This window comes from Lagenorhynchus albirostris, chromosome 15 (genome assembly GCF_949774975.1).
Source record: "Lagenorhynchus albirostris chromosome 15, mLagAlb1.1, whole genome shotgun sequence".
Classification (NCBI taxonomy): Eukaryota; Metazoa; Chordata; class Mammalia; order Artiodactyla; family Delphinidae; genus Lagenorhynchus; species Lagenorhynchus albirostris.
In genome coordinates, this window is record NC_083109.1 from 81,304,359 (window position 1) to 81,321,006 (window position 16,648).

At 48.5% G+C, this 16,648-nt stretch overlaps 1 protein-coding gene across 2 annotated transcripts in view; it reads right to left on the reverse strand.

Moving 5' to 3' along the window:
* MBLAC1 (metallo-beta-lactamase domain containing 1) overlaps positions 1-16,521 on the reverse strand; it is a 35,034-nt gene extending 18,513 nt beyond the window's left edge. For both annotated transcript variants that reach the window (XM_060123449.1, XM_060123450.1), the window contains exon 1: positions 15,089-16,521. In XM_060123449.1, coding sequence (XP_059979432.1) covers positions 15,706-16,521 — 816 coding nt within the window. In that variant the 3' untranslated portion in view covers positions 15,089-15,705. The remainder of the gene's footprint in view (positions 1-15,088) is intronic.
* Between the last annotated feature and the right edge of the window lie 127 nt (positions 16,522-16,648).

Below are 16,648 nucleotides of genomic sequence, written 5' to 3' on the forward strand. Positions count from 1 at the left end.
TCCATTCTTCTGGCTTTCTCTGGTTTCTATTCATTTATTCAAAAATACTGACTGAGAACCTACTATGTGCCAGGCTCTGCGCAATGTGCAGGGGATGCCACAAAGAGCAAGAGCAAGCACCGCCTCTGCTCTCATGTATAGTCGGGAGGATTCAATCAAATAAACATATCCTCCCAGACTTCAGACAACAGTGCAAAGCTACAGTATTCAAAACAGACATATGGATCAATGGAACAGACTAGAGAGCACAGAAATAAACCCACACACCTGCAGTCAATTAATCTTCAACAAAGGAGCCAAGAATACATAATGGAGAAAAGACAGTCTCTTCAGCAAGTGGTGTGTGTTGGGGAAGCTGGACAGCCACATGGAAATCAATGAAGTTAGAACACACCCTCACACCATACACAAAAATAAACTCAAAGTGGCTTAAAGACTTAAATGATACCACATAAACTTACATGATACCATAAAACTCCTAGAAGAGAACATAGGCAAAACATTCTCTGATATAAATCGTAGCAATGTTTTCTTAGGTCAGTCTCCCAAGGCAGTAGAAATAAAAGCAAAAATAAACAAATGAGACCTAATCAAACTTAGACGCTTTTGGTTTTTTGCACAGCAAAGGAAACCATAAACAGAATGAAAAGACAACTTACAGAACGGTTGAAAATATTTGTAAACAATGTAACTGACAAGGGCTTAATTTCCAAAACATACAAACAGCTCATATAACTCAATAACCAAAAAAACAAACAACCCAATCAAAAAATGGGCAGAAGACCTAAACAGACATTTCTCCAAAGAAGACATACAGATGGCCAAGAAGCACATGAAAAAATGCTCAACATCACTAATTATTAGAGAAATGCACATCAAAACTACAATGAGGTATCACCTCACACCGATCAGAATGACCATCATCACAAAGTCTACAATAATAAATGCTGAAGAGGGTGTGGAAAAAAGGAAACCCTCCTACACTGTTGGTGGGAATGTAAATTGGTGCAGCCACTGTGGAAAACAGTATGGAGGTTCCTCAAAGAACAAAAAATAGAGTTACCATATGATCAGCAATCCCACTCCTGGGCATATATCCGGAGAAAACTATAATTCAAAAAGATACATGCACCCCAATGTTCATAGCAGCACTATTTACAATAGTCAAGACATGGAAGCAATGTAAATGTCCATCAACAGGGGACTTCCCTGGTGGTCCAGTGGTAAAGAATCCACCTTCCAATGCAGGGAACAAGGGTTTGACCCCTGGTGGAGAAACTAAGATCCCACATGCCATGGGGCAACTAAGCCAGGGCACCACAACTATTGAGCTCGTGCGCCTCAACAAGAGAGCCCACGTGCTGCAAACTACAGAGTCCATGCTCTCTGGAGCCCGCGAGCCACAACTAGAGAAAGAACACCCGCATGCCACAACTAGACAGAAGCCCGCAGGCCGCAATGAAGACCCGACGCAGCCAAAAAAAAAAAAAAAGTCAAGAAAGTAAATAACTTTTTTTAAAAAAAAGTGTCCTCTTCACCTTTTAAAATAATAAATAAATAAAATGTCCATTGACAGATGAATGGATAAAGAAGACGTGGTGTGTATATACAATGAAATATTACTCAGCCCCAGGAGGCTGATTCCTTTGGACCACGTCACCCAGGTGCCTTTGCCCTCTGGTTTCCTATTGGGACCTGCCAATGGGAGACACCTGCTGATCAAGGGGAGGGGATCCCCTCCTTGCTGAATCACCTTGGGCTGCTGTTTTCCTCCACCAAAGGCCTTCCCCCTACAACTAGGGCTACTTATTCCAGTTTCTGGCAATTGTTCCCTCTCTTTGCTCCTTCAAGCATATTGGCAACAAGGACTCCACTCTTGCTAGCCCAAGATGCTCCACCTCCCTTGTCGGCATCCCATAATCCTCCCCATTCCTTTAGAAATGGTTCCTTTATTAAACTCTCCTCCATTCCCTCAATTTGAGAATGTCATCTGTCTCCTGCCCTGACTGATACAAATAGAAACTAATCTCCCAGAATTTACTAAAGTTACTCAATTATTTAATTTAAAAAGAGAAATGGCCTGACTGCACGGGCCCATTGTATACCAAAGAAATAAGAGAAACATATAGATGCATTATAATGAAAGATAAGAACATCAAATACAAAGAAAATTCTAAGAACTTTCCAAGTAAGAGCAAGTCGTGTACAAAGGAACAAGATTCAGATTGTTATTACAACAGTGACAATGAAGTAAAGTGTTGTAGAAAAGAATCTTGAACCGGGCGCCCGGAGCGAGGAGCCGGCCGTGGGGTCGCCACTAGGTGGCGCCACTGACAACCGCCGCGAAGGGGCCCAATGGCGGGCGGCCCCCAAGGGGTCCCTCTGCAGAGGACGCCAGCCCCGCCGGAGAGAAGAGCGTCCTGAGAGACGCTGTCGGGGTCGCGGGAGGAGGACAGAGTTGTGACCCAACCCACGTCCAAGACCCCCAACCCCTTCGTGCTGGGTCCCTAAGCCCCGCCCCCGCCCACTGCAGCTGGCCCAGCAGCCCGGACAGCAGCGGGGACCCGAGCTCAACCCTCCCCCGACCGTCCTTAGGACCCTCCCTCCCCCGTGACTATCCCCTCCCCACGCCACTGCAATCCAGCAGCGGGTCGCGAGAAGGCACTCACCCCGTCCTTCTGCCCCTCGGCGACCCCAGAGCCCTTCTTCCCCAGTCCAGCCCCACCCACCCTCAGGCTCGCCCCCTGGCCCGACCCTGACACAGTCCCTTGTCCCCAGCCCGCCGGAGCCCTCTTCCCCACCCGGGGGTCCCGCCGCCTGTCCCCGTGGCCTGAAGCTCCCCGCCCGCCACAGCCCAGCGCCCACTCCCAACCCTCCGGGTAGCCCACCGCCCATCCGGCCTCTCTCGGCTTCCGACATTTTAACACAACCGCCCTGTACTGACCCCCAGACCCCGGGTGGAGGCTCCAGGCAGCTCCCTTCAGGGGCCTGCAGGCTCCTCCAGGGACCGGCTGGGAAGAACCCAAGGAACAGATGAAGCGCTGGGCCCTGGGCACCGCGACCGCCCTGCCCAAATGAAATTGCTCGTATTTGCAAATAATATATCTGATAAATAGTTAATATCCAAAATATACAAAGAACTCATACAACTCAACATCCATAAGACAAATAACCCAATTAAAAAACAGGCAGAAGACCTGAATAGACATTTTTCCAAAGAAGACATAGAGAAGGCCAACAGATACATGAAAAGACGCTCAACATCGCTAACCATCAGGGAAATGCAAATTGAAACCATAATGAACTACCGCCAATAACAAGTGTTGGAGGATGTAGAGAAAAGGAAACCCACCGTGCACTGCTGTTGGGAATGTAAATTGGTGCAGCCACTATGGAAAACAGTATGGAGATTACTCAAAAAATTAAAAATAGAACTGCCATATGATACAGCAACTTAACTCCTGGGTATTTATCTGAAGAAAACAAAAACACTAATATGAAAAGGTATATGCACCCCTATGTTCCTGCAGCATTATTTACCCAAGATATGGAAGCAACCTAAGTGCCCATCAGTAGATGAATAAAGAAGATGCGGTATATATAAACAATGGAATATTACTCAGGCATAAAAAAAATGAAATCTTGCCATTTGTGGCAACGTGGGTGCATGTAGAGCATATTATGCTAAGTGAAATAAGCCAGAGAGAAACTAACACCATATGAACTCACTTATATGTGGAATATAAAAAATAAAACAAACAAAACAAATGAAAACAGACTCACAGAAACAGAGAAGAAATGGGTGGTTATCAGAGGGGAGAAGTTTGGGGATGAGGGCAAAAGAGGTACAGGGGATTAAGAAGTACAAATCTACATTTATAAAATAAGTCATGGGGATGTAATACACAGCATAAGGAATATGTTCAGTAATGTAAGAATTTTGTATGAAGACAGATGGTTACTAGACTTATCATGGTGATCATTTCATAATGTATGCAAATGTCAAAACACTATGTGGTACATCTGAAACCAATGTAATATTGTATATCATCTATATTTCTATAAAAATAAATAAGTACAGGAGGATTGTGTAGGTTATATGCAAATACCTATGCCATTTTATATAAGAGATTTGAGCATCATAGAAATCTAGTATTCACATCCTCGAATAAAAAAGATCATCTACAGGGCTTCCCTGCTGGCGCAGTGGTTGAGAGTCCGCCTGCCGATGCAGGGGACACGGGTTCGTGCCCCGGTCCGGGAAGATCCCACATGCTGCGGAGCGGCTAGGCCCGTGAGCCATGGCCGCTGAGCCTGCGCTCTGCAACGGGAAAGGCCACAGCAGTGAGAGGCCCGCATACCACAAAAAAAAAAAAAAAAAATGAGGATCAAAATAGACCCTGCTTACCTCCTGGGGCTGCTGGGAGAGTTAAGAGCTATTTTAAAACATAACCTGGATGTGTTTTAATCAGGTATGGTAAGACACACATGCAAATGACTGTTATGAAGGAAGCAGTTTATATTCACAAAACCATAAAAACAAGATGCCCAGCACTCCACGCAGGGCCATGCAGGGACGCACTAGGGTCAGTCAGGAGGCAGAGGGAGGGAGGGGGAAACATGGGCAGGAGCCTTTGTTGTAGGTTCTGTGAGAAAGACAAGGCAAGGGAGAGCAGGCAGGTTTAGGATCAGCTGGTATGAATAACGTCTGTGGGCTCTGGGGATTAGGGGCTGTCCCTAGTTGCCTGGTACCTGGCCCTGGGATGAATACGGCAGAAGAACATGGGCCTCCTGGAGCATAAGAGCCAGATGGAGGAGGTGGTGGGGAGTGTGGGCTCTGGACTGGCTGGTTTGCATATGACAGGTGAGCTCCTGGGCACGTCCATTGCTCTTCTAAGAACTGGCAGCCCTGGGAGGGACAGTCTCTCCCGGGTCAGTGAGGCCCCAGATGTCAGAGCATCAAGAATACAGCAAATAAGAAAACATGGCCAACACGAGTGCAAAGCACCCGACACACAGGAAGTGGGAGATGTCATCCCTGCCTGTTTCAACTTTGTGGGGCCTGGGTCTCCCTCTACTTGCCTCACATAGTGAAGCAAGCTGAGAGTCTTCCCTTCCCAGCTGGACTCTAGTTCCTGGAGGGCTCACTGCACGCCTGCACCCAACCAGGGCAGGAGAAGCCTTCTCTGGGCCCCTCCCTGCCTGCAAAACAAGAGGAAGTACACAGAGTGCTGATGTCAGCAGAGGCCCGTGGACAGCCCATGGGAAAGAGCAGAGACCAAGACCTTGCCCTTCGTACCTCCCCCTTGCCTGTGCTCTTTCTTTGCCTCATGTGTCCTGCCTCACCTCAGGGGCCACACTCACATCCCTCCTGCCTTTGTTTCCCCAGACCCTGAGAAGGGGCCAGCTGAATGAAGCACAATGAATGACCCCCCAGGATGGGCTGTGGAAGGAAGGGGAAGTGAGGGAGGTTAGGGGGTGGTTGGTGGGGGAGGGGCAATCTTGGGTAAGCACCAAGCTCACGAGGCAGACAGACCTGAGTGCGGTCCAAATCCAGACCTGGAGGGAACCAGAGTAAGTGAGGTCACCTCCCTGTGGACTTTGAAAGATGCTTGGGCTGAATTGGTGACAGGAGTTCATCCTCCCTTCCCCCAACAGGAATGGGAGAGTTTGGGACTCTCCATGACATTAAGGCTCTGGGCCTCAGTTTCTCCCTGGGTAAAATGAACGTAAGGATACATCACCACAGAATGCTGTAAAGCTGAAAATGAGAAAACGCAGGTTTAGGGCTTGACTCAGATAAGAGGGTTCCATGAAAGTGCAGACTCTGTCCTCTGAGGCCTATAAGTGCAGGCACATAGAGGAAGCCAGGACCGCCTGGCTGGCCACGAGAGAACTGTGGAAAACACCTATTAGGATTGGGAAAGAAACTGAGAAAAGGAGAAAGGAAGTTCAAATCATGTCCTCCCACCCCCATGGTCCATTCTGTGAACCAATGCCAACGTCATCCTGGAGAGCGGGTGAGCAGAGCCTCCATCCCAGCCAGCCCTGGGGGGCCACCAAAGTTCCCAGCCCCCAGTCTCTCACCCCGCCCACCACCAGTCACAGGCGGGCAGGGCGTCCATCAGAGGGGGTCCCAGGGACTGTCAGCTGGATGGCTCATGACTGCTCTGACCTTCATCCCCTCTGTCCAGCGAAGGCTCTGGATGAGCCAGGGTCGCACAGCTGCAGATGGAACCCCCTGAGAAGCGTTATTAAATACAGCCTCCGGGCTCACCCCGCAGGGCTCTGCACTCACAGGGTGAGGCCCAGAGATTCTGTGGTGCAGCCAGGAGGAAGCATCCAGAAGGAGCAGAAGGCTCTGTGGGCTCAGCAAGACTGGAGTTCAAGTCCTGGACCCGCCACCTCAGAGTCCTGGACGTGGGGCAGGGCGTGTCTGAGCCCCGGTGTCCTCCTTGTAGAGTGTGAGGACAGAGGGCCCTGCAGATCCAGTCCTGCATCTCTGGGTGGAGGCGTGGCCTCCAGAAGGCCCACCCTCTGGGTAGGTGGGAACCTGTGCCCACCCTCACCTCACCTCAGGGAGGGTGTGAGACTGCACACAGGGAGCAGAGCAGGGCGGGAGGGGCCTGGTGGGCCTTGGTTCTGCCTGGGGATGAAGGGGGGCACTGCAGTGTCCCCTACCTGCAGAGAGAGAGACCACCAGCATGCTGGGTGCCCCTGGTGCCTGGGCTGGGGGCTGAGGCTTGACCACCAGCAGTTCCCTCCTCCTCCTCTCTAAGGGGCTGTAGCTGGGCAGGGACTCAGGGCCGTGGACCTCTCCCTGAAGGAGCCTGAACTGGTCCTGCTGTCACCCCTTTCCCTGGGAGGAGAGAGACACTCAGAGAAGCAGAGAAAAGGAGAGAGAGACACACAGAGACACAGAGACTGACTCCTAAGGAGATGCCAAGGGGGTGGCAGAGGCAGGGAGCTGAGGGAGAGAGGAGAGGCCCCAGCTGGCCCAGGTCAGGACCAGCCCCTCAGTGTGCAGAGGGGGGCAGGGAGCCCTAGGTCATGGTTCCCTTTGCACTGACCACAGAGAGGCCCTTTTGCAATATAGGAAAAGAAGCCAGATTGATAAAGGAAGTGTCAGTCATGGCAGGGGTGGGCGGGTTTGGGGAAGGCCCCTACCCTCCTCAGTCCTCGGAAGGAGCCTGGTCCTCGCTCTCCTGGTGCTGAGACTCCCCGCAGGCGGCCCCTCCACAGGCCTCCCCTCTGGCCTTGAAGGCTCTGCTTGTCTTCTCATCCCGGGAGGAGGGCAAGGCCATGGGTCTGAGGATGGGGATAAGCAAAGTGGGAAAGAAGATGAAGCTAAGAACACCAAACACTTTTAGCTGGAGTTGTCTGTCACCACAAGAGGCCAAGGGACCTAGGGCAGCATCTGGGTTGAAGGGGGAGGGATGGTGCTCCACATGGCTTAGAGCTCCTAATAACAAGGGTGATACAGTAACAGGAAGTGATAATTTGGGGGGCAAGGAAAGGGTATAAGAAAAAATATACATTTGGAATTTTTACTTTTTTCTTTTTTTTTTTTTTTTGCCTCTCTACACTGTGTCACTAAATATATCTCTGCACGTTCACACATCCTCGTCCAGTAAAGCTTCAGGCCACCAGAATACACATTTTTTCCTCACTTGCATACATAACCCCTCACATCAGCATTGGTGCACTAGACTCTGTAAAAAATTTTCAGTCACACTTTGTTTTTAAACTTGAGTCAATATAAACCTTGTTCAAAATGTTATGAAAAAATGTATATGTTTATACAAGGCAGGTTGTGACAGGACACTGGGGTTCTTTCCCCGTGGGCGGCCCCAGGAGGAGAGGGCTGGAGTCTCACACATTTGTGTCTCTGTCTCCTCCCACCACCCTTCCCACCCAATCCCCCAGGAACCAGCAGCGCCCTGCCCCCCTAGTGAGTGCACTCACACCCCTATTCCCTGGGGAAGAAGCTAGTTGACCTTTGCCATTTTCCCCACACCCCTGGAGGAGGGGGCCAGGATCAGCCAGGCCCTCTCCATTGTAATTGTTCGCCCCTCTGGGCCAGACCAAAGGGACGCTGCTCTGTACAGGTAGAGTCCAAGGAGGTGTCAGCTCATATCATTGCTATTCACGCCGTAAGTGGAATTCTTCATCGAGTCGTTGACTTCTCGACGGAATGCTGACAGATTCTGGGTGAACCTACAGAGAGGATGCATGTAGGTTGGGGGAGCAGGGTGGAAGGGAAAGATCTTTGCCTAAAATGTTTCTTGCAGACAAGTGGCTACTGAGAGGCAGAACGTATGAATCAGTTGTTTCTAAGGTCAGTTAATCTCAGTCTTAAGACTTTAAGGGAAAGTTGGGCTAGTTTTGCACCCCTTTCTACCTGACAAACTTCATGGCAGGTCTCGAGATCTGGTCAAATCTGAGGCTTTCAGGATCACCTTGGGTTCATGGCAGCACAAAAGGAATCTCACTGACAGAGACGGGAAGTAACCCTCACGAAGTGAGAGCTGGGAGAGGATGAAGCTGTCTCATTTCTTAATGCCAAGAGACCTGTGCTGTCCAGTATGGCAGCCATTAGCCACATGTGGCTGTAGACCACCTGAATTGTACTCAGTGCAACTGAGGAACTGAATCCAATTAAAAGAAACTTAAAATTCAGTTCCCCAATCACACCTTAATTAAAATTCCATACTTTAAATTAATTAAAATTAAAGAAAATTTAAAAATCAATTTAGAAAAACCTGACGTTCAATTCAGTTATCGGACAACTTCTAAGTATGTTTGGAACAACTTGAGTATGGGAATCTAATTGCAACTGTAAGTTTTATGAAATCTAAATACAAATCAAGTATTTCCGATGAAAATGTAGCATATGGGGCTTCCCTGGTGGCGCAGTGGTTGAGAGTCCGCCTGCCGATGCAGGGGACGCGGGTTCGTGCCCCGGTCCGGGAAGATCCCACATGCCGCGGAGCGGCTGGGCCCGTGAGCCATGGCCACTGAGCCTGCGCGTCCAGAGCCTGTGCTCCGCAACGGGAGAGGCCACAGCAGTGAGAGGCCCGCGTACCGCAAAAAAAAAAAAAAGAAAGAAAATGTAGCATATGAATTGAGATGCCCTGTTAAGTGTAAAATACACAGGATCTTGAAGACTTAGTACAATAAAAAGAATCTCAAAATTCTCAATTTAAAAATATTGATTACACATGGACACATTATTTTGGATACATGGGTTAAATAAAATACATCAAAATGAAAAAAAAAAAAAGAATCCGCCTGCCAATGCAGGGGACACAGGTACGAACCCTGGTCCAGGAAGATCCCACATGCTGCGGAGCAACTAAGCCCGTGCGCCACAACTACTGAGCCCACGTGCCACAACTACTGAAGCCCGCATGCCTAGAGCCCGTGCTCTGCAACAACAGAAGTCACCATAATGAGAAGCCGGCGCACCACAACAAAGAGTAGCCCCCGCTCGCCACAACTAGAGAAAGCCCGCGTGCAGCAATGAAGACCCAATGCAGCCAAAAATAAATAAATTTAAAAAAAAACCACATTCTATCTACTTTAAATAAATAAATGCATTGATAATCTGTCAAATTTTAAAGGAATTATCAGAGGGCAAAATCTAAACGAAACTGGGAACTCAGAGAGTAATACACTAAAGACTGCTTTCCCCTTGAGGGCATTTGCCAAGCTCAAGAAACTTGCGATTTGGTGTTCAGGAAGCCAAGAGCAGGATACAGACCCCAAAGTCTTTGACAATGTGGTGAGTCTAATAGGAAATTGCCTGCTTGGCATAAAGTCAGGGTCTCAAAGTTCTACACCCTCATATTGTGTGACCTGGAGACCACCACGCCACACTCAAGCAGAGGATTTCGAAGAATTTGACTGTCTTGGACCTTGGTCCAGAACAGACAGAGAAAACTCTTTCTGGAGAATTTATACCCACAAGCCAGCCCTTAGGTAGATGTGCAGTCCAAATTCACAGAACCATTGGTCTGAAAAATCTCAACCTGTGTTAATTTAACACACTCTAGGAAGTTATTAGCCTAAATTTTTGGCAGAAGCAAAAATTTTCTTTGGAGAAGCCCACTATCAGATGGGATTCTTCTATGCCTATTTGGTAACCTCTGAATTCAGTACCAAATTAATAGAAAATTTAATACCAGATTAATGAGCAAGGGATCTTATTTGGGTCACATTTAAATTAACCATAAGGTGTTGCTGTTAATAGGGGTAACTAACCCAGAGCCAAACATGCTTATGATTTAGATCCATTTACTGTTCCTTACAGTCTCTGTGGCCTTCAAACCAGCTTTCCCATTTGTTACTTTTTGGCCATCTTTCCAATTTCTTCTTTTAGTTTTTTGCTCTTGTTAGCAGCTTTGACTTGAATTTGTCATTCCAATATCTAATATTAAATTAACTGCTTTTAAAATTATTTTTCCCCAGCTTTAGTGAGGTAAAACTTACTAACAAAAATTGTATATATTTAGGTTGTATAGCGTGATTTTTTTAAGGTGTACAACATGATGGTTTAATATATGTACACATCGTGAAATGATTACCATGATCAAGCTAATTAACACATTCATCACCTCACAGTTACCTTTTCTTGTGTATGTGGCAAGAACACCTACGATCTACTCACTTAGCAAATTTCAGGTATACAATACAGTGCTGAGTATAATCACCATGCTGTACATTAGATCCGCAGAACTTATAACTGAAAGTTTGTACCCTTTGATCAATATCTCCTCACTTCCCCCACTCCCCAGCCCTTGGCAACCATTTTATCCTCTGGTTCTATGAGTTCAACTTTTTAGATTCCACATACAAGTGAGATCATACAGCATTTGCCTTTCTGTGTCTGACTTATTTCCCTTAGAAAATGTCCTCCAGGTTCACCCATGCTGCCAAAAAATGGCAGGATTTTCTTTTTTAAGACTGAATAATATTCCTCTGTGTGTGTGTATACATATGTGTATCTCACATCTTCTTTATCCATTCATCCATTAATGAACACTTATGGTGTTTCCATATCTTGGCTATTGTGGATAATGCTACAGTGAACATGGGAGTACAGATATCTCTTTAACATACTGAGTTCATTTCATTTGGATACCGAGAAGTGGGATTGGGATCATATGGTAATGGTAATTACCATGGTAGTTCTATTTTTAATTTTTTGAGGAAACTCCATACTGTTTTCTATAATGGTTATACCAATTTACATTCCCACTAACAGTCAGTACACACAGGTTCCCTTTTCTCCTCAATCTCGCCATTACCTGTTATCTCTTTTCTTTTTGATAATAGCCATCCTAAACAGGTGTGAAGTGGTATCTCATTGTGGTTCAGATTTGCATTTCCCTGATGATTAGTGATGCTGAGCACATTTTCATATACCTGTTGGCCATTTGTATGTCTTCTTTGGAAAAATGTCTATTCATGTCCTTTGACAATATTTAAATTGGGGTGCTTCTTTGCAATTGAGTTGTATGAATTCCTTATATATTTTAGACATTAACCAAGTATACAGTTTGCAAATATTTTCTCCCATTCTGTAGGTTACCTTTTCATTTTGTTTCCTTTGCTATGAAGAAGCTTTTTAGTTTGAGGTAGTCCCACTTGTTTTTGCATTTGCTGCCTTTGCTTTTGGTGTCATATCCAAAAAAATCACAACCAAGACCAATGTCAAAGAGCTTTTCCCCTATGTTTTCCTCTAGGAGTCTATTGCTTCAGGTCTTACATTTAAGTCTTCAATCTGTTCTAAGTTAATTTTTGTGTATGGCCTAAGGGTCTAATTTCATTCTTTCGCATGTGGATAACTAGTTTTCCCAACACTACATGGTAATTCACAAAATTGAATACTACGCATGTGAAAATGAATGAATTACAGCTACCCACAATAAATGGGTAAATCACCCCTCTTCTGGAGGTGAGCCTGGGTACAAATGCAGAGTTTTCTGGTAAGGTGGTTTGAAGCAGAGATAGGTGGGACAACGGTCTTTGCTTTCTCTGTGAAGTAAGTGCTGCCCCCTTCCGGAAGTGAAGAGGGAATGATGTGATGTGATTGACAGGAGCTTTGAGCAATGGGAGAAGGCATAAAAATTGCATTTAAGAATGTATATAACAAAACACGGGAATTCCCTGGCAGACCAGTGGTTAGAACTTGGCAATTTCACTGTCGGGGCCTGGGTTTGATCCCTGGTCTGGGAACTAAGATCCCACAAGACACATAGCGCAGCCAAAGGGGGGAAAAGAAAAGGAATGTATATAACAAAACAGAAACAGACTCACAGATATAGAGAACAAAGTAGTGGTTATCAGTGAGGGAAGGGAAGGGGGGAGGGGCAAAATAGGGGTATGGGATTAAGAGATCCAAACTGCTATGTATAAAATAAATAAGCAACAAGGATGTATTGTACAGCACAGAGAAATACAGCCACTTGTAATAACTTTAAATGGAGTACAATCTATAAAAATATTGAATCACTATGTTGTATACCTGAAACTAATATAATATTATAAATCAACTATACTTCAATTTAAAAAATCAAAAAATAAAAATAGAACCTAGGATAACTACCTCACCTCCCAAAAAAGGGGAACTTTTAGCATCACCAATTTGTGCACTAACCCATTGTGGTACGTTGCAACAGAAAAAAATGGCCACAAATTCTTTGCAGCTCCTTCTATCAAGATGGAGAGGTTATTTCCTCATCCCTGAATCTGGGCTGGCCTGCTTTGGTCAACAGAATGTGATGTAAGTGATATTCTGCAATTTCTGAGCCTAGACCTCAAGTGGCCTTGCAGCTTCTGCTCTCAAGCGGCACAGTGGGGAGAGGACATTTCCAAAAATAATGACCAACACCAGGTATCACCTAATGCTAAGTGAACAATATAGAGAAGGCATAGCTAGAGTTTAAAATAAGGTTGGCAAATTCAGGGGAGGTTTTCTGTAGGAGGTGAGAGAGCTGAGCCTGGGTGTTTGAGATGGTGGAGAAAAGCGAGAGGATGGGGAGTGGAGGGGGAGCGGGCTCAAAGGCCCGCAGGAGAGGAGGGTGTGGGTGTCTGAAAGGCAGTGGGCAGTCACCCAAACTGGAGCGGAGAGCTGTTCTTGGAGAGCACTGGGCAAGAAAGCCTGGGTTATTCTGCAGCCAATGTCTGCCAATGACTTGTGAGTAGAGGAAGCTGATCATATAGGTCCAGTTTTCCTAAGAGTTTTCACAAAAAAGAAGTTTGAAAGAAACAATCACTCTGGGCCCAACCTCCTAATATCTTAAGCACTTTTTCCCTCTGTTGTCAGCCGTCTCCCCATGCTGTTGTCCTCACTCCCTGCCTCTAAGGGATCATTTCCATCAGTGTTTGTATCCATTCACAACTCATCTTGAAAACAGCTGAAAACACAGTCAGAACAGCTTAGGCACGAAAGGAGTTGATTAGCCCAGGTGATTAGCCTGGCTTCCCGTGCTCACACCTGTCATCTGGTCTGTTTCTCTTCACTGCCCACTTCTGCCCCCTACCGTTCAGCTTCATTCTCTCATTCTCAGTCCCTCTTTGGTGGCCCCAGCACCAGCGGGCTCTTCCAACAAGGGGGCAAGATGACCCATCCTCCCATGTCAGTCTTGCAGGAAAGAACGAGACTTTTTCCCTTAGCTCCAGCAAAACCCCTAAGATTACTAAGACTGGACTAGCGTAGGTGACCCATCCATCCTGGAGACAATCAGTGTGGCCAAAGGGATGTGTTGCTCTGGGTGACCAGCCCTGAGTCAAGGGCAGGATATCCATGTTCTAGAAAGTAAGTCAAGACTGGAACTTTTATCTGTATAACTTGAGAGTGTACAGCTCTAAATAACCCATCCCCTCCTCTCTCGTCCTCCGTGCAGCCCTGAAGCCAGTGGATCTACACACCACGTATCAGTTGGGTTCTCTGATGGCCGTGGACACTGCTCGGGGCATAGTGCGGCACTGGAACGCACAGCTGGCCCCTGCGCTCCCTCCACACACCAGTGGCCTCATTACAATTGGTGGCCCATGAAGTGGGGGGGGGCCTGGCTGGGGGCCCCCACACCATGGTGGTGCCTGGGCACCCACTTCACCACCTTTCTTCTGTCCATCTTTATGCAACAACTGGCAGGGATCTGGGCAGCCGTGGCTGCACTGCTGGCCTGGGAGCCCTGAACCCTGGTGATCATCGAACTGGCCAACACCGGCTACAAGTCTATGTACAGCAGCAACTGGTTTACCCTCCAGGTGAACGCGCTCCTCTGAGCTGCCTTTGCTGACCATGTGGCCTTCATGGACGCCTGGGAAATGACCTCCAGCCTGGCCTTGCGTGACAGCGTCCACCCGGAGAGGCTCATCATCCACAACAAGGTGGACTTCCTCCTTTCTTTCCTCTTCCCAACTGAGTGCTTCTGTCCACCCTGGGGCTGTGCGAACGGAAGACCCAAGCTCAGGAACCCAGCTGTGAAGAGGACCACAGCCACAACAGGACTTCTGGGATAAGGGCAGGTGCCATCAAGCTCTCTCACCTGAAGACCGCAATGGCTTTCGATCTAGTCCAGCCCATTCTATTGTTGCCCCACTCCAACCCCTTCTCCACTCAGAACAAGAGTGGTTATTTTAAAACGTAAATGAAACCAGGTCAACGGCCTGGTCTTTTGTATCAGTATAAAGCCAAAGCCTTCTATCTCAGGACAAATCCAAACCCCTAACCATGGTTACCAAGGCCTTGCAAGATGTCGCTGCCCAACTCTGTAGGCTCATTTATTGCCACTCTTCCCCAGCGCTCTGCAACCCAACCCCAAGGTCCTCTTGCTGCTCAAGTAGGTCAAGCCTGCCTCGGGGCCTTTATACCTGCTGTTCCAGTGCCTGGAATGCCCCTCTCCCAGACCTCCGTGTGGCCAGCTTTTTCTCATTCAGTTCTCTCATCAAACATCACCTCGGAGGCTTTTCCTGACCACTCTCCCACCCCAGCACTCTATACCCTTCTCACCCTGCTTTTTCTGCATATCAGTAACCAGAACCCGTAATTATTTGGTTTACTACTATTATTATTTACCTGTCTCCTTGAGTTTGTCTGGCTTGCTCACTGCTGTATCCCCATGACCTCGAGCCGTGCTTGAGACATTGCAGGTGTGTTAAGCAGCATTCATTGAACGAATTAATAACTTAAAGTCAGATGACTAGAATACCTGTCTGCCCTGCACCTTCTCTCAGCAAGCTGCTTCCTCTGAGAAACAGGCGATGTATCGCCAAAGTGTCTCCTTGTTGCACTTGCTGGATTATATCTGCATGATTATCACTATGAACGCTTCACATTTACATTTAGGGCAGTATGACTTTTTTTTATTTTTTATTGGAGAATAGTTGAAGGGCAGTATGATTTTCAATGCAGTTTCTACTTTTATTTTGGAAGACTCTCCCAAGAACATTCTGCCATTTTACTAATGAAGCCCGAGAGGTGTCACACAGCTGTGCCAGTCCTTGGTCCTAGTGATACTGGTGACAGCTGTGGCAAAAGTACTCTGTCCTCGCTGGAAAACTGGCCTCCTGCGAGGGCTGGAAGTGACGACCCATGACTCCTCTCTGACACATCCTCTCGTGTCCTGGACGTCAGTTTCTTGTCTGGGGGTGGGGGGCTGGGGTCCCTGAAAGGCATTCAGTCAAGACTGGGGTTTATCGGTGCACCGTGGGCTCCTTGTCTCCGATCACGAGATCTGGCCGGCTGTTCCCCAGACCCTCTGTCTCTGGCGCCGAGGCTTCCCTGATCACCCTAAAGGGGGCTCCGTGACCAGGCACGACCACGTCGGCAGTGGCTAGGACCCTCTTCCGGCTGTGCTCCTGGGACACCGGGTCTTCACTCAGCGCCTGCCACGAGTCCTCGTCCCCATCACGTTCAAACACATCGCCCACTACCATGACGGTACCCAGGGCCGTGCCAGCCACCACCACGCTCACGTCCCGCTGGCCACCATGGCCGGGCGTGGCCCACACCTCGAGTCCCGGCCCCAACCGCAGAGGCTGCTCCTCAGCCAGCCCGTGGGGGAGGTAGCGGCCCCCGGGGAGGCAAAAGTCGTGCGAGACCAGCAGGGCCGCCGCGGGAAACAGCCCCAGGTTCCCGATGTGGTCCGAGTGTCCATGGGTCCCCACCACCAGAGTCACATCTCCCGGGGCCACGCCCTGCCCCGCCAGGGCCCCCAAGAGCGCCTCTCGAGCCCAGGGCCCCGCGGTGTCCACGAGGATGGGGCCACGGGCCGCCTCCTCCAGGGCGGTCTTCGCCTCGTAGCCCTCGGGCGGGGGCTCTCGGTGGCCGGAGGCCGGGCCCCAGGCCTGGGGCAGAACAAGGGTCACGGAGCCGTCGGCGCGCACGGCGTCGCCGACCCCCTCGGGCTCCGCGTAGCCCTGCAGCAGAACCACCACAGAAAAGGCGTCGCCGGGCACCCGCAGAGGAGGCTCCCCGCGCAGCGGCTCGGTGCGCACTACACCGCTCATGGCCGGAGAGGGACGGGCTGGGGAAAGGAAGTGGGGCCTTCGGCGACTGTCCGCTCCCTTCGGGTTTCCACACTCGCCCAGCCTCCGCGGAGTGAATCTCAGTTCCTTGCCACCCCTCTCAGACCCT